Source organism: Brassica napus, chromosome C7 (assembly GCF_020379485.1).
Source record: "Brassica napus cultivar Da-Ae chromosome C7, Da-Ae, whole genome shotgun sequence".
NCBI lineage: Eukaryota > Viridiplantae > Streptophyta > Magnoliopsida > Brassicales > Brassicaceae > Brassica > Brassica napus.
The window spans coordinates 3,583,694-3,602,799 of record NC_063450.1 but is presented as its reverse complement, the minus strand read 5'-3'; the positions used below and the strand labels follow the sequence as shown (position 1 = coordinate 3,602,799).

General features: G+C 33.4%; 1 protein-coding gene across 11 annotated transcripts; it reads right to left on the bottom strand.

Moving 5' to 3' along the window:
* Positions 1-7,030: 7,030 nt before the first annotated feature.
* Positions 7,031-17,601, bottom strand: LOC111213083 (serine/threonine-protein kinase tricornered). 11 transcript variants are annotated; one of them, XM_048764424.1, is made up of 23 exons: positions 16,995-17,601; positions 16,715-16,889; positions 16,544-16,627; positions 16,213-16,454; positions 15,896-16,139; positions 15,710-15,789; positions 15,470-15,554; positions 15,119-15,256; positions 14,918-15,031; positions 14,778-14,825; positions 14,608-14,692; positions 14,470-14,520; positions 12,778-14,381; positions 12,412-12,673; positions 11,882-12,326; positions 9,437-11,799; positions 9,221-9,334; positions 8,718-8,908; positions 8,337-8,637; positions 7,907-8,215; positions 7,695-7,809; positions 7,413-7,614; positions 7,031-7,339 (listed from the first exon to the last, which is right to left on the bottom strand). In XM_048764424.1, the coding sequence occupies exons 1-13, from the start codon at positions 17,177-17,179 to the stop codon at positions 14,326-14,328; spliced, it is 1,587 nt and encodes a 528-aa protein (XP_048620381.1). In that variant the 5' UTR covers positions 17,180-17,601; the 3' UTR covers positions 7,031-7,339; positions 7,413-7,614; positions 7,695-7,809; positions 7,907-8,215; positions 8,337-8,637; positions 8,718-8,908; positions 9,221-9,334; positions 9,437-11,799; positions 11,882-12,326; positions 12,412-12,673; positions 12,778-14,325. The 11 variants fall into 11 exon arrangements, with proteins under 11 accessions (XP_048620381.1, XP_048620382.1, XP_048620385.1 ...); XM_048764425.1 differs by having other exon boundaries at positions 7,907-8,248; positions 9,252-9,334; XM_048764428.1 differs by having other exon boundaries at positions 7,424-7,614; positions 7,907-8,210; positions 9,252-9,334.
* Between the last annotated feature and the right edge of the window lie 1,505 nt (positions 17,602-19,106).

Genomic DNA, 19,106 nt, shown 5'->3' with positions numbered 1-19,106 from the left:
TAAACAAGTATATCAATGGGGTGAATTGTATGATTGATTTTTTACTACCTTTACAGGTGACAAGTGTGATTATTCAAGTTTTAATTAGAAGCATTGAAAAGAGCAAATATAAGTACTATATATAAAAAAACTAGGGTCGTCCGCTACGGACGGTATATACTTTACTTATGATTTAAGTTATTATTTTTTGTATGATTTTGTGGTTTGTGTTTTAGATTTGAATTTTCAAGAGATGTGTATGATACACTACAAAAAAAAAAAATCATATTATATTGCATAAATAGTATCAGAAAAATAAATGAAATCAATCTCATATACTTATTAATAAATGATTCAAAATATTTGTTTTGTGGGTTTAAAGATTTGGCTAATTTATAGGTACAAAATAATATGTTGAAAAATATTTTATCATACATGATTGTAGGGGATGAGATATTATGGTGGCTAAGATATTACGGTCTTTTTTGAATTCTCTTGCTTAAAGTATGAACACAGATTGTTTAGTTTGTTTGTAGTAAATACATTTGACATTGATTTTCGATATTGTTGCGGTAACATGTAATCGTAGTTTTTATATTTTTATATATTTTATGTTAAATGGTAGCCTCTTGTTGCCACAAAAAAAAAAAGATAGCCTTTTAAATCTAACCCAATATATAGGTTGTGGTTTTAATTATTAATTATATTTTAATAATTTTTAAATGGTAACATGTAATCGTAGTTTTTATATTCTTATATATTTTATGTTAAATGGTAGCCTCTTGTTGCCAAAAAAAAAGATAGCCTCTTAAATCTAACCCAATATATAGGTTGTGGTTTTAATTATTAATTCTAATATTTTGTTACTATATTAGTTAGTATTATGTTTGCCAAAACGATAGTTTTATGTTTTCTGTTATGATAACTTTGTTTTGTTTCTATTACTTTTCATGTTTCCTTTTTGACTTCGAAATATTGTTTTGCTGCAAATTAAATGTAATATATATATATAAATACACACTTCGTATATAAGCGGTTGTGATTTAACTTATAAGATATTGGTTTTTCAAAAGAGCTTATAAGATATTGTTTGTTATAAACATATTATTATCTTTTTTTTATTTTTTTGTATTTTTTTTTTGTATTCAATTAGTATTCAATTTTATTTCATGTCTCATTATTCGTGGTGTGTCTTCCTTCTTAAAATGCTTAAGCTGTTAGTATCATAAACTATCATTTGCTTTTTGATTTTTTGTGTAGTGTAAATTTATAAAAATTATGTAGAAATGGTGTTTGACAAAAAAAATGTAGAGAGGGTGTGATGTGTAACAAATAAGAATGTAGAGAGGGTGTGATGTGTAACAAATAAGGTTCTACTGATTTTGATGACCATTTACTATTATGGCTTATGAATATTTGTTGCTTTTGCTTTTATAAAACTTATGATATTATCTAGGAATTTATCGAAAGAGAGTCTCGCCACTGTTATGACCCTCTGCTTCCTGCGTTGCGAGTGTAACATCATCCCAAAACGATACGTAGCAAACCTGAATTCACAATTAAAAAACAGGAATGCATGCAGCAGATAGAATAGTTAAACAAAAGACCAAAGATGTGTTCAAAAATTAAAACAGTTCAAGAGAATCAGATTGAAAAACCTTTTGAGTTGACGCCTTAGACATTCCAATAGGTTGGTCAAGGTTATCTCCCCCACCAAAGGCACATGCGGAGACTACAATTTGACAACTTCACATATACTTCTTATTCTCATCCAAAATTCTAAACCCTCGATTCTTGTTGAAAACCCACAGTGCCCCGAAACTGTCTCACTCACCTGATCACAACAAAACAGCACTCAGCAATCAAGAAGCATATAATGATAATGAAACTCAAGTTATTAGCCTTGTAAGAGTTACCAAGTGTTGACCTGAAAACTACTCTCTCTCTCAGCAAAAGTCTGGTTCCCAGTAAACAAATTAAAACGTATCATGTTCCCACGAACAGGAGAGCTTGAATCTGCACCGGTTAGGTACACAAGTTTCTTAACAGTGGAGCTTGACTCTTTACGCTCTAAGGTATCAAGATGCTCAAGCTCTTCAGGAGGAAGAAGCTTCAAACAACCTGACACACACAAATCTATCAATGGCAGATTCAAAGATGAAATGATGATGGAGTGAGAGCTTACGTTGCCAATGGCTTCAATTATTTGTTGACAGAATCATTCTCCTTCCTGGCCAAAGCAACTTCCTTCCTCATGGGGTCAGCTAAACCTTCAAGTTCCTGATATGTAATTCCACCACTAAGCTTCTTAGTCATCAAGTATAACATTACCGAGAAGAAAATCTTCTCATAAAAAAAGAAAGAGCTTTGATCCACATAACTCAGGAGGTGTTATTGGTTTATATATTTTGATTGATTTAGAAATCCATATAGTATTTATAAATCCAAGTAAAATATGCAAATCCGGAGGTTTTCCCTCGGATTTGAGTCTTTGTATTTTTAACTAAGAAATCCAAACAAATCCATTCAAATCCATTATAAAATCAAATATATTAGTAAATCCGTATGATTGAATAACACTTGATTTGATACAAAATTTATGAATCATTAAACCAATAACACATGATTTTAATACAGATTTGAAAATCATAGAACCAATAACACTAGATTTAGTTTGGATTTTCAAATCCATTAAAATACAACAACCAATAACCCCTACTCATATAAGCCCCGAAAACCATATACTATATCATGTCTTTCGTGATGATCACTTCAGTTCTAGGCCTAACATTAAAGTCCGATCCTTTATGGAACAAAACCAAAAAAAAAGTTTTTTTTGTTCAATCCAATTGTTAAATCCTGAAACAAAAATTTGAAGAATAACTAAGATTATGATGAGGATAATAAAATTATATACGCCTCACCAATTGCTCGGTCTCTTCTTCCACACAACAAAGCTGAGCTTAAATCCTTTTCCAAACCTCCATATTCTTCTTCTCGTTCTCCTCTTATTTAGCCATTACCACCAAGAACAGATGGGTTTAGCCATTACCACCAACAAAAAAAAAGAACTCTTCAAATAACTTCTTTGGATTATCACCAAATGTGAGGATGATGCTCAATGGATGCAGGATTACCTATTTATACATGGAAAACACCGCCTAGAACTATGATGATTATCATTGAATGAATTGTCTTCCTTGATTTGCGTCGACTGATTAAAGATGTTAATTAAAGACAATGAATCAATAGATCACGTAACGTCTACAAACTAAAGACGATTCGATGCTAACGGCGCAAATCACAAATTCTCTTCACGCTGACTCGTCAAACGCGAGATGTTGAATCTCCATTGCTGGTTAATCAACTGACAGATCGAAGAAGAAGATGAAACCCTAATTAATTGAGAGAGATTGAAACCCTAAACTGAGAAGACGCTGCAAGCGAATGGAGCTGTCGCTCTCTATTGGATTGGATATTTGTCATTCTCAATATTAAAACGAAAGCCCAGTAAACTCATAACACCGTGAACAAAAATCTTACAAATATAAGCATAAGATCAAAGCCCATTACACTGAAGTTTAAGTGATATGGTGCGTAAGTGGACACGTGGCGGCCTGTGAGAGAAGCAAACACTTTTTTATAATAATACTAGGGTCGGCCCGCCCTACGGGCGGAATATACTTTACTTGTGATCTAAGTTATTATTTTTGTATAATTTTGTGGTTCGTGTTTTTGGTTTGCATTTGCAAGAGATGAGTGATAATGATAGGAGAGATTATATGTGATAACATATATTTTACTTGTTTGCAATGTTGTTTGTGTTAACCATGGTTTAAAAAAAAAAAATTCTAATAACCATGGTTGCGGCCTTACAATCTGTGATGTTTTGATAGATGAGTTCTCTATTGTTTAACCATATATTATGCTTTGTATAATGGGGGCAAATTGGGTGGTGAGTGGTTCGTATCAGGAACAAAAATGCCATAGTGATTGTAAATTACTACGATTAGTTATGAGATTTCTTGAAATTTTAAGGTTCCTGTAACCTGATTAGGGTGTCTTTGAAGTTTTGGCAGCATATATTGGTGGACTCCTTGTTTTCTAAAGTATGAATATACCAATTAGTGGGGTTATATTGTTCTAATAGGTACTGTTTAGATATTATTGATTTGTGCTTTCCATTTCGGTACTACTCAATTTGGGTGGATTGATAGTCCACTTTTATAACCATTTTCTTTATTTCGACATGATCGTTTATCAGAAACATACAGACAAAAAGTTATTATTTATTTTCAAAAAATTTCTAGTTAATATATGTTGAATCTATTTGATCACTAAATACACAACTTTATGTTCAGACACAATTGACCATTTTCTACATTAAAACAAAAGTGAAAATAATGTATTTTGTTTAATAATTTTTAATTTTTTTTTACAACAATCATTTTTAGTTTGATTTTATCTTTTTATTATTTCTGAATTGTTACATCAACAGATATTACACCAACAAATATCTTTTTATTATTTGATACATTTCACATCTTTAATATAACATTTGTATTGATTCAAAAGCAAAGCAACAAAGAAGTAATTAACCTTTTTAGAAAGCTCAGTGTGGCTAGGCTTTCATTGTCAACGTAGAAGTGTGTCCCTGATGTCGAATTAAGGAATAAACGACTTGCATTCTACACAATAGGCTAGATGAAAATTTCCTTTCATTTTTAAAGAATTAACATTTACAAATAAGACGTTTTACAGCCAACTACTTTGAAATTTATGTTGGTTGAAACCATCGCTTTGGATCCACACCCAAGAGTTCTAACTTCCCACGAAGGAGAGTTGCGACCTTGTCAAACAGACTAACACAAACAGTGGTTGACCTGCAGAGGTGTTTGAGGTTTTCAGAAACAGTTTAAAAACAAACCCAAAACAGTAACAACTTCAGACACATTAGACGATGCAATGGAGTAAAGTACATGGACATTTGTATAGTGACCATAACACGCTGAATAGACTGATCTTCTTCATTATAAATGGTGTTGATCTAAGTTATGTGCCTGAGTAAGACAAACATATAGAAACACAAAGTAAAAGAGACGCTTTAAGACTTGCATACCTTGCCATTGGCGAAAATCAAAATCAATACTGAAAAACAGAATCTGGTTCACGGGAAAACACTACCAGTGCTAATAAACACGATACAGTTCGCTGAGAAAACTAAATCAGACCAAATATGAGTTATCTATATATATATATATATTTGAAGACTGAAATCGCCTACGGAAAGATGAGTAGCAGAGAGATTATGGAACTCGCGATTCGCAGAAGAGAGGTTCTAACATATTTATACCGCAATCGCCGACGGAACAACGCAACTGAAGTTCTCGTAGTGGGCTCACGAATTAATGGGATTAAAGACATAGTAATCACAACACCTTCCGTTACAGAAACTGGATCGTCATCCTCTACGCCAATATAAGAGAAACGAAGAACACAAACGCATTCATCATCTCGACTTAGGGTTTGCGCATAGTTAGGTCGTCACTGGGCCGCGAACAAAACATGAGATTAAGCCCAAATGGAAGCCCAGACGAAGCCAAAGCACGACACGCTGCGTTTCATTTAACGGACACGTGTCAGAAGGATGATGCACGAATTTGTGACATGGCATCCCATGTGGACACTCTAGGAGAGAAGGAAACCCAAACATATTTATATATATATATATATATATATATATAGATATATAGATATTTAAGGGGTTTAATAATATACATAATACAATTTTATTGATATTTGATTATTTTTTCGCCTACATTCCAATTTTAGGAAAATAAACAAAACATACTTTGACATTTCCGTCGACAAATATTTGATTTAATATTTACTTATTTAATAATATTATGGTTTAATAATTTACTTTTAAAGTTTTTTTATTACTATTATCTTAATTGGTCTACTAATTATTTTTCTACTTTTTGTTTTATATTTCATTAGGGGACTTAAAATTTTTATGCTCCTTGCATATATCTAACTATATATATAACTTTCCTTATAGGGATTTGTTAGTTATAGTTAAATTACTCTTTCTAATCAACCATTGAAAGTTTTACAGTACAATAATTGAGAAGTTTGACTAATTAAACTATATATTTTTATATTAAAGCGTAATTTGATTTATACATAAATATGTACTTAAAGTTAATATTCTCTTATTGAATGTTAGTTTTTTTTTTTGTTTTTTTAACCACTCTTATTGAATGTTAGTTATAATTTTTTTCTACCTTTCTTGCTATAATATTCATGAAAGAATATTTCAAGTACACATAATAGTTTATTTAATTAAACATGGGGTTTTTTAATTTATGCTGGCTCTTTCTTTATGGTGTCTTTGTAGTATGCATATAATTCTATTATATTTGTGGATATCTTGATCTTTAAAACATAGTATATATATAATATGTGTCACAGACTCTTTATATGAAACCTTAAATTTAAAACAATTAATGTTTAAGCGTTAAGAAGAAGGTTTTCATAAAAGTAGTAAATGTAAGACTATAAGAGAAGAGGGAGTCCAGTCTTTCAAAATATGACACTTAAAACACTGGTGAACGATATCTTCGTCGAAGCCTATAATTGTTCAAGAACACATTGGCTCCTTTTCCGGCGAAGATAGTGATAAAGTCAGTACATGAGAACATACCGGATCAGAGATAGCGTACCAAGTAAACCAGTTCAATGCTAAGCTATAAATATATGTATACTATAAATATAATGTATACGGGTCATGTGTTTAGCTTCTTAACTATTATGGAGCCGCAGGTACTGTGTGAGCATTATATTTATATTTAGTATTTGTTGAATAAAATGCGAATGAAGGGAAATATCAAATATGAATGGACCCATCGCATGTTTAGTATATGTTGTCGTTGTCAAATTGGACTCAAAATATGCGGATGATTGCCTACGTTAAACATGATCATATTTACAATCATGACGGAATATAGAGAATACTAACTTGAATTAAAAAACCTTATAATACCAAATATTTCCTAAATGAGATATATTTTATATTTGGTATTAAAAAAACCAAAACTGTAGAAGTAGCAAAGTGTAAAAGTCAAACTTGTTAATAAAGCAAACACCAGAAAAGGAAAAAAAACCAACATAAACGATTTGAGCATTAAAAAAACACAGGAAAAACTGCGTCTTGTACTCCAATCCTCTTCACCTATGTCTTGCGTGGTTTCTTCACCTTCTCCGATGCTACCTGCACCTGGCTAGGTCCACCAGTTTCCACCTTAAAAGGCACTGTGATGGCATCGGGGTTGTTATCTCCATTGTAAACGTCGCCTCCCTATTTGATAAAAAAAGTCATATATATCTTTATACCGAACAGCCACGTATATGGAAAAATCTATAAACCTTACATTCTATAAACCTTAGATTATCAAAAAATGCAGGCTGCAGCACACGGTCACGCTCACTGAGGATGCGCGAGACAGTAAAGGTCTGATGATTCGCTGTGAATTTAAGTGAACTCACCCTCACCTGGAATGTGTAGGTCTTACCAACCATGTCTCACACAAACGGCGGGGCCTGTGTTTCCTCTGGGTTGACACCATCACCAGCCTGAGCAAAGAGTGGTTCAATGGAAACTGTGAATAAGTAGCCAGTAAAAAAATACGAATTACAGTTGATAAAGTACGTACCAAAAGATGGTCAGCTTCAAAGGCCCTCATGTTGTGAAGTTTGGTCATTACCTCATCGAAACAGACAAACAAAGCTTTACCAGTTTCATCTGCAACGGACATCTCCACACCGTACCTAGCGGACAGAGAACATACATCAAATCCTAAAGGTGAGTTTGCGCTAGGTCAGAAATTTAATGTAACTGAATAAGTTGCCGGAAATTAGAACATACCGGAGTACACCAACTGCACTAGTATTGTTGCAAGGAAGACATGTGAAAGATGATACTGTGCGCTAAAGTTTCTTGGCCCAGTTTGAGCAGGAAACACTGCACCATCCCTTCTCCACCTTTATTTCAGTTACTCTTTTGGTACAGATAAACACCTTCAGCTTCACCACCAAAACCCGACCAAAGACGTGGTACAGATAAACACCTTCAGCTTTACCACATCAGTCTCAATGATCTGATCCAACGTTTTTGGAGTTTCACAGCAGAGTACCCCAGTCGAAACATCTCAGCTTCTCGTCAATCAGGTCTTCTCTAAAGGAAGAAGATGGTAGATTGATGATAACTCTAAAAAAAGGCCAAAACTTGATGATGTCTTGACGGTAAATCTCTTAGAGAATCTCGTCCGTGTGATCAAGAACCAGAAGAAGCTTACCGTTGTTGTGATCGCCGTGTGAGAATTCGTCGAGTAGTGATGTTTCTTCGATGCATCTTGCCATGAGATTAGTCCAGTTCAGTCTTGAAGCTTTAGGAACTTTCTTCACAAACTTGTGAACTGAGTCCTTTTCTAGAAGATTCATGCCTGAATCATCAAAAGCTAGCAATCTAATCTTCTCTTCTACTGTTTCTTCTTCCAGACGTATCCTCTCTAGAACAGAGACAGGACTTGGTTGCTCCTGCTCTTGTTTCAGGTCTTGAATGTTTCTGTCTCGTCTTTCTAGATCCGAACTTGATTCCTGGAACAATTTAGAGCATAAGTTAAACATCAAATCTGTTGTAGTCATAAGAAATGTCTTCTCTTGTTCTCAGAACTTACCGCTGATGAGCTCTCAAGATATCTTAGACTTGTGTACTCAGCAGAACCTGTACAATTGTGGTTGAGAGACCTTACAATGGAGTTGTGAGGATTCGGATCAGAAACCTCCAAGTCCTTGTCCACGGAGCACAACTTGAACCTCTCTCTTCTCTCTTTGATTTTTATTTGCCAGCTGCTCAACTCATTAGGAACTTCATACACCGGTATTATCACATTGTGAAAGAAGATATCAAACATCAAAAGCTGGGAAATGGCTCAGCCATAAATCTAAATAAACTAATAGTCAGAAACGGAGAATTTTCACAGCCTTAAAAATATGAACATTGTGAATAGAAGATATCAAACATTAAAAGCTGGGGGATGGCTCGACCATAAATCCACAACAGGAACTTCAAAACACAATGAATAATGATAATCTGGAATCAAGACGGTGGCGATGTATATAGAATATAACCGGAGATCTAATTAAAACTATAAACAAAAATAGCAGTAAAATAGATTACTTGAGGATCAAGAAGGAGCATATCGACTCACATAAGCTCTCCACCACGCCGGACATTCTTGGCCTCCCAAAATCGGAGCAGGCGAACTTGAACGGAGGAGGAAGAGTGGCCAGTCTGTAGATCGGAGAGGAAAACCAAATCGTTAGCCATGACTCAAACCTTTTGTATACTGATTAGTTTAGAACGAAGGATGATTATGAAAGCATGAAGTCATACCTTTTTATAGTAGACTTCCACCGCCTTGCACTCTCCTGGGTCGCATCGAGTGGAGATCGTGTGTGAGTGATTAAGGAGGGCTTTATGAGGGGGATCAGTTACTGCATCATCTCGCAGCGGATGAAGAAGACGAAAGATCGATCCATGGAGGAACAATGGAGACGCGAGAGAGAGACAACGAAAACCCTAATCCAAAACGCAACGTTTCAGTCTTGATATTGAATGTAGAGTTCGACGGGACGATCGTGTTCATAAAGAAGCCCAACGACAAAGTCAAAGAAACCCCGAAACCCAATACGAAATACATGAAACGGTGAGTTTAGAAAAAGAGGGACAGATGTCGCAACGTGGTGAATCGAATTAGTGATGTGGCTCATTCTCGTGAGAGAATAGTCTTATTTATAGTATTAGATACTAGGGTCGGCCCGCCCTACGGACGGAATATGCTCTACGTATGATATATCGACGTATATTTTGTAAATTATAATTGTCTATGTATTATATAATAAACTGGTAGATAATTACATTTTAGTGTCTGTGTCTTTTAGGAAATTTGCGTTTTCTTTGGTCCTTTTTTATTGTTTTTGGCATAATTTTTATGTTTTTTCAATTACATTTTAGTAGAGAATCACAATTCATAGGATTAATATAGAATTCAATTATCGATTATACGAATAATGAGGTTATGGGTTTTGTTATTGTATTTCCTAAGAATGATTTGGGCTGTTAAGTTGAGGATATTTTAACGCTATACGAAATCCCAAAAATAGTCTTTATAGAAGTTAGTTTTTTGTTTTTAAGACTTTTATTTTTAAATACGTAAATGTTCTTTATCACAACAACGATTACATATATTCTGTAAAGTTAGAGGTGTTCAATCCGAATATCAGTTCGGTTTTGGTTATTTTTTTGGCTTCTCGATATTTCGGATTATAAAAAAAACTTCCACATTAAAATCATATTTATCTTGACTTGACTCGGTTTTTATATAATCGGTTTTTGGTTTGTTTGGTTTTAATCCCAAAAATCATAAATATATATATACATATATATATATATATATATGTATTTTATAATTTATTATAAATTTTACTTTATTTGATTAAAAATCGGCTTTAATACAACACGAAGATATTTAAGAATTTGAATTGACTATTTTTTACTATTTAAAATAATTAGTAACCATATTAAGTTAATAATAATAATAGTTTTTATAGAATAAAAATAAGAAAATAAGTAATTCATAATATTATTAAATAACTAAATATTAGCACACATTGTTTGAAAAAAAATTACAAATTATGTATTGTTTAAATAATTTTTTTAAATAAAATTCAAATAAAATATTAAATTACTAAAATCAACATTATAGGTATGAAGATCATATTAATAAAATAAATTATAAGAAAATTTATATATTATTAATTATATTATATAATTTACGTATAATTGTACTAGTGTTTTTTAATTGATCAGTTTATTTGGTTTATTCGGTCTGATCGGTTTATATACCAAACCATATCCATATACCGCGGTTTCTTAAAAATAACATTCATTCGCTATTTTCGGTATTATTAAATCCAAACCATTTTCTCTATTTTGGTTCTGTTTGGTTTTAATTGGTTTGGATTTACTGGATTGAATACTTTTATAAAGTTTATATGGTTTGAAGGTAACGTTTTTTTGCGTTTTGTGGTAAGCTGTATAATTTATTTATTATTGCAGAGTACATATAACACATAAAATTGGTCATAGTTTTGTATTTTTGATTTTTTATTCACCTGATGGTCTTTGGCTAAATGTTTACTTTTTGAGCGGTTTGTATTTATAAGGGTTTATTTGCCAAATAACCAAAAAAAATTGAGAAATTAGATTTTGGGAAAAAGAGTAGAGAGAGATAGGAAGAGAAAGTTGGAGAGAGTATGAGATTTTAGTTAGTTAGTGAATTATAGTTTTTTTAGTGTTATTGGGCATAATTTCCCTAATTGGTTGTTTATAAGCGTCATATCTTATCTTCCATTATATATTTTTTTAACTATTAGAATGAGAGTTTTAGTGCTCTGAAACGAAAGTAGAGTTTCATAAAAAAATAATTGAAAGTAGCATTCGGTGAGTGTCGCAAAACATAGCTAATCTTTTTTCTTTTTGATTCCACAGAGGCTTAACAGAGCTAATCTTATTGATTCCAAAATACAAAACAGAAGCAGTCACGTCTTTGATCTTCCAGAATCATTCCACCGCCTTCAGATCATGTTGTTGTCAAATGTAAGGCATCTCCGTGATTTCCACGCAATCTTAGATGAAACCACTCCAAGAATTTTAGATGCTGCAACGACTGAAGGAAAAATCTCTCGAGCTTTGACCTATAATTTATGAAAAGAATATTATATGAGACAAAAAAAAGCAAACCACCTCTGTAGAATCTACATCAAGTTGGTTACTCACAGAGTCCATGAGCATCTCCACAAGTGTCACTGCATTAGTGAAAACAATGCCATAAGATCTATTACTTCCACTCTAAGGTTGTGGTTCTTTCCTCCACGACTACTCAATCTTGGGAATGCATTCTCATAGCTTTTGAGACTGAGAACGTCTAGGCATCCATCTGTTTTGATCCACAGAGGCTCATTAGTTTGTGCAAGCCTAAGCAATTCTTTCATAGCGGTCACATCAATGTTAATCGTCAGAGACTTATCCATGTCCGAGATAACCAAGATACTGTAAACTCGAGGAAGTCATTGAAGAACAACTTCCTGGAAGAAGATTAAAATCAAGCAAAAGACCACTGTGGAGTAACTCTAATGGAGAAACGTGCATCTGGTTTAGTAGTGGTGGGAGATGAGAAAGTGGCCTCCCATGATTTAGCTGCAATGCTTGAAGCCCTCACGAGCTGCCAAAAAATATGTTAGTGGAAGTTTAATCTCTAAGATCAATCACAATGCATGAAAGAGGTTTCATAAAGAAAACGCTAGAACCTCTTTTCTAAGCTGTGCAGTTTCAATTGAAGCTTCTGTTCATCAAAGCTAAGTTGCATCCTCTGTTTCTCATCTGAATGTCAAACACTCATCAAAAGCCCTGCAAACACAAACAGAAAAGAACAGAAAGAAAGAACTGGAGAGAACAGTTGAGTAGAGAATAAGAGAGAATACGTTTCAAGCCGTTGGATCTGGTGAGGTGAGTAGCGAAACGGTTCTTCTTTATTGTCTTCTTGAGCGCACCTCCTCTTCACATTCGAACCTTCCAAAAGCAAGACGTATTAGGAGGATTGATTGAATGATCTTTAATGGGCATCTTGATCGTCCGATGAATTGTGAGAACGATGAGAATAAGAAGCACTAAACTGAAAATAAGTTTTTGGTATTATCAGGAGTTGTGAGAATGATGTTATCAGGGATGAAAGCTGTCTTTTTTTATAGATGGAGATCCACCGCCTAGAAGAGATATAAGATCCCAAACATTAAATGTTTTATCTCACTGAGTTAAGAAGGTTGTTAAAGGCAATGATTCAATGAATCAGGTAACGTTCTAGAGGAGAGGAAGGATCATAAGATGAAACGACAATCGAACTGGACACATAGATTCTTCATGACGATTCATCTCACTCAACCTCCTGAAACGCCATTGATGGCTTAGGTTGTCAAGGCTGAAGAAGACGATGAACCCTAGTTTTAGAAATCACCATTGGCAAAGAAGATCTTGGTCTTTTTGTTTCAGGCTGGGCTGACAGGCTTATATTTCTATTGAAACAAAAGCCCAATACATAAAAAACATGTATGTTGCGTTTTAAGAAAACGGGACACGTGTCAACAGGACGGGCTTTGAATTGATGAGCTGGAATTCTAGGTGGACACCCTGGGAGTGATTCATGGGTCTTCTTTATATATAAAGATAGATTATTTTTAGAAGATTGACTAAAGTGATTTGATCCACAATGGGCGAGGAAAAACAAACAAAATAATTAAATTTCCTGAAACACTATTTGAGAAGTTATTTGTTTATGTGTCATGACCATATTCATTTTCGCCAAAAAAATCATATGGTTTTAAGAAATTGTGACATGCCATCACTTAATTAGAACATGTATAATTTACTTTAAAAAGTTCATATTTTTGGCAAATTTTAAATATGATAATAACTTATAACTTTTACATCACTTATTATATTAAATTTTCTTTAGACCCTTTTTGTCAAGTTTTTCGAAATATAGTAATGACTATTTTTATTTATATTTCTGAATTTTGGTATAAAACTAAAACAATATAATCAAATGAACTTTTTTTGTTGATAGTTAATTAATGAAATTTCAATTACATTTATCCGTTCATTAAGTAAATTAACAAACTAATTTTTACGAGTTTAATATATTTAAAATAAAATAAAATCCAAAACTTATTAAAATTTATATATATTTAAATATAAAATATATATTCTTAGCAACTATAATTTAATTCTATAGAAGTTTAAACAAATATGTTATCCTGTTAAATGAATTGATAAATTTATTAACAAGAGGCAAGAGCTAACAATATTTACAAACAAAAACAGAGAGGAAGATGATCAAACTGGTGTTTGGATATTGCTAACAATAACAGTAAACACAATGGCGGGAAACAAACTGCCACAAGGAAAACGGCCGTACAAGAAAAATACATGAACGGCCATTTCTGGGCATATAAAATAAATCGCCCCGAAATAAAAACAAAAGGCAAAACAGAAGCTGCTGAAAGAGAAAGATTCCTCAGGATCTTCTCTTCCCTATGCAATTGCAAGCAATTATAGACTGTACATTGCCAAAGAAAATAAAGTTCAATGGATCAAGAAACACACAAAAGTTGCAGAGGAATGTTTTGTAGAAAAAGAAGAAGAAGATGATGATGACTTAGATTGAGTCATTGTTGTGAAGCATCAACGGTAGAGAGTAGTGCGTAATCAATGGCAGAGTCACCTGAGATTTAAAATGAAGTTAAGGCATGGAAACTTAGTCAAAAGCATATTTTTGGAAAACATGTAAGTGCTATAATAACAAGGCTTACTTCGGGTGGAGTCAGTTGATGAGCGTGGTGGCGAAAGGCTTCCTTTGATATCTGCATTCAAGAAACTATGAGATGCGTAGCTCGACAGTGCACAAGATAAATGGTGTTAATCAGAAAACAAAGAAGAAGAGTTAGCACCTAAAGAATGGCGAGAGCTACGGACAGCGTCAAAGTTTCTGTATGTATATCCCACAAAATTGATATTTTGAGGGGTTATGCTCACCTACGATCACAGGACAAGGTCTGGTAAGTAGAGAACAAAAGCCTCAGAATAAGAAGATACGATTTTCCTTAAGAATTGTGGGTACCTTCCATGAAGGTCCAGATCCTGTTCTTGTTGGTTTTGGACAATCCACCTAAGGAAGAACCAGAAGATGATATTGATGCCTCAGTTAAAAGAGATAATAAGAACTTGATAATCCCTGAGATGGTAGTTCCTTTTTTTTACCTCATCGAATTTCATGAAATTCTGGGTATCAAGCTCTCCATTGACTACTGGCTTGAAAGCTGCATCCATCTCATATAGCTTTTCCCATTCCACATCTTTGAACCAAGGATGAGCCTAGATGATGTGTCTTGTTTTGTCAAGATATGGATGTGACAGACAAGAGAAGAACAAACAATGTTTGTTTAAAATATATTTACATACTTTGATTTGCTCAGCTCCGGCTCCATGAGAACCAAGCCTATGATCAGAATCGCAAAGCAAGCTGCAAATGAGATCTCGTGCCTCAGGTGTCAACCTTGCATCATCTGGGAATACAAGTTGAGTTCTCCAGCTCACGATCTATAAGCACATTTATGCAAAACATTGGGAAAATGCACAGAAATGTCAATTTATGTATTCGAAGATAAATAAATTGTGCGAAGATCCCGACAGTAATACAGCAAAGCAACTTGGAAATGTTCAACACGTCCTCCATTTATAACTATCTCAGCATCAATAGGATCCTTCTTAAAGAAAAAAGTGAAAATTACTGTAATATAGTAGCAAAGAGACCTTTCTACATGTTGTCACGGGGTCATCTGAGTAGAATGGGGGATAACCAACGAGCATCTCATACATAATGGCTCCCAAAGACCACCTGCAATTAAATGAAATGTGTATGGGTCGATGAAAGGAATTAGAAACATGTCAGATCAACTAGTAGATGCTCCTTAAGTTATGAAACAGAAAGAACAGATAATAAGAGGCACAGTTCTACGGAGAATAATCTAAAAGATATTTTCAGTGACCCACCAGTCACACTCTACACCATATCCCTTCTTCAGCAACACTTCAGGCGCAATATAATCAGGAGTACCAACAGTTGAATATGCCTGTTTCAAAACAAGAGCAGGCAAAATCCAAAGAAGCAGTTTAAGGCACTCCCCAAATGTGATATGAGTAAAAGACTACTATCATAAACAGAGTTTGGTTCTATACCAGTTTTCTTCTGTTTATCTGCCAATGCTGCAGCTGTTCCAATGGGCTCTTCCAACGCCTTCCACGGCGTCCTATTGAGCAGTTCTCATCATCATCGATTGATTCATTTGTATTCTCATCATTCAAAGGCTCATTTACGTTCATGGCCGAAATGTTTCTACAATCGAGAGGTTTACAAAGACCAAAATCTGACAGCTTCATATGACCATGCTTGTCCAACAGAAGATTGTCTGGTTTTATATCCCTACAAAAGATCTACCTTCAATATGCATATCCAGTTTAACGCTGCATTTATCTTAATGACAGCCGGAACCAACCTGTGAACATAGTTATGTTTATGTATGGACTCAATAGCCAAAATACTTTGTGCAATGTAAAACCGAGCGACGGTCTCAGTCAAAGTCTCTTCCCTCATAAGCAATGTCATCACATCACCACCAGACAAATACTCCATGATAAGGTACAAGTATTCTGGATCTTGGAACGAATAATAAAGCTTCACAATACAGTCACTAGCAACTTCTGCTAGCAAGTTCCTCTCAGCTCTAACATGCTCAACCTATTTAGAACGATCAACCAAAAGGGTATCTTAGACTTGTATTCAAATATGTAAAACAAAGAGTAAAATGAGATCATTGTAAGACTCACTTGCCCCCTACTAAGCATTTCAGACTTCTTCAGCTTCTTCATGGCATAAATGTTGCCAGTCTTTTTCTCACGGCATAGCCTTACCTAAGAAAGATCCCACATTTACAAAAAAAACAAAAACAATTAAAGTGCGTCTAATTGCTACAACTACAAGTGTTCAAAGAGACTAACCTCGCCGAAAGCTCCTCTACCAATAATACTGAGAAGATCAAAATCATCAACGCAGAGCCTGTTCCTCATCAACCTAGTATACTCAGTCTCTTTCCTCTGCAAATCCTCAAGCAACTCGAGTTGTTCTTTTTCTGATACATCTAAAGATGCTATCTTTTGTTCTAGCACCAAACGCCTGCAAATCAAAACGAAGCAAACGTTCATACAGCTCTTAAAACAACACATTGTTGTTCTCTTAGGAATATGAACGAACAGATGGTGTGCAAAAACAAGGTTCCACCTTTCTTTACGTTGCTGGATGTGTCTCATGCGTTTGTTGTAATGGTCCTCTATATACTTCTTCGCTGCAGCAACTTTCTCCAACGTCGAGTTCGAAACCAACCCTTCATCCTCAAAATTCTCCCCAACCTCCGACGTCATCTTCGCCGCCACCTCCTCGTGATCCGTTTCACTGAAACTCTCCATCTTTTCTTCTCTCCCAAGAACACAAAAATAAAACAATTCCTTTCCCTCCCTCTCTCTCTCTCTCTCTCTCTCTCTCTCTCTCTCTCTCTCTCTCTCTCTCTCTCTCTTTCTCTAAATGCAGAGAGACTTTATCATTTCTCCTGCAATCATCTGTGAAAAAAGGTCTCTCTTCTCCATCGATCAAAACACAGAATGTACAAGTTTGGATTTCAGAAAATTTGGAAACAGTGAATTACCTCGAATTTTATTGGTTTTTTCTATTTTTGCTATTCAAGAAAAATATAGTAAGCTAAATTTTAAAAGCATTCCACAAATCATAACCTGGCACGCAGATAACTAATAGTGGATGATGAAATGTATTTTCTGACAAACTTGTAAACTTGGAAGTTGGAAATCTATTTTTGCTTCTTTTTTTTTTCTCTTACCTTGGATTTATGTTCCTTTTCAAAAAAAAAAAAAGATTTATGTTCCTTTTTTTCCTTTAGCACTAACTAAGTAACCGTATTTAGGAGTTGTGTCGATTGCATGCTTTAACACATTTCCATAAAATGCACTTTTTATTAGTTATAAAGAAAAATTCCGTAGGATAGTTATTTTTAAATGTATGTCACAAAAATAGTTCTAAAAAAAAATGACCAAAATAAATTTTATTAAAGAGTGAAAATGTAATTTACCATAAGGTTAACTAATATAAACTTAGGGTTTAGAGTTAAATGGTGGCGTTTTGGGGATAGAGTTTCAAATTTTAAAAAATAAAAAATAAATATTAAATTTTTAAAATAAAAAAAAACTATTTTGGTCATTTTTTTTTCTTTAAGGTTATTTTTGTGACAAAAACTTTTAAAAAACTATTTGAGAGAATTGTCCTAGTTAAAAAGTTGTAATATATTCCATAAGGAAAAAAATATTCACTTTATTTTTATTAAAGCTAGTCCATTGTATTAGGAGTTTCCCATACTCCAAAAATAATTTCAACTTAACTTTATATTTAAAGTCTCACTATTCAAATATATTATAAAATATAAATTAGGTGTTTTCTTGCACCATGTACATCAATAAAATTTTATTAATATTATAGATTTTTTTTACCAATATCTTAATATAAATTTGTTTTAATTAAACATAAAATTAAGACAAAAATATTTTATTTTATTTTAAATTATATTAAAATATAGGAGATTTGCCAAAAGTGACTCAAAACTTTTTTTTGAATACAAAAGTGTACCCCAAATTTAATCAAATGCAAAAGTAACCCAAAAGCCTAGTGAAATTACAACATCCCCTTGTGAACAAACAAAAAACATGTATTCAGTTTTACCATTATAACCCTCTGTTAGAGAAGACTTACAAAAAATCTTCTCTAGGATAACTTCTTTGTAAGTATTCTCGTTCAATAGATCTTAAAATTAATTTTTTAATTTTTAAAAAAATTGAAATCATGTAATAATAAACTTTTCTCAATGATGTAAATTTAGTTCATCTGAAATTGAATTATTTTCAACATAAATGAGTGAATGTATATTGGCTCATGAGTCATTGGTTTAGGGTTTGGTAACATATGTTATAGTATTGTATGTATCTTTAGGGTTAGATTCTGAAATCTCACCTTCTTTTTTTTTTCTTTTTCAAATTGACTCATATATGTTTAGTAATTATCTAATAACTTGATTTAAACACTTTCTAAGTTTTTTTTGTTAAGTTTAAGAAAGTGATTTTTTCATAGTTAATTGATTTTAGAGTCTGGAAGACTCACATAATACTTAAAAAGAAGTCTTCAGACACATCCCGCCTAAATTTTAGTAGTATTTATAGTAGAATTTATGGTTTCCGCCTAAATTTTGGAATAATTTAGGTTTCCCGCCTAAATCAAAGTCTTCCATAAGTCTTCCAGACGTTTTCCATAAGTCTTCCAAGAGTCTTCCAAGAG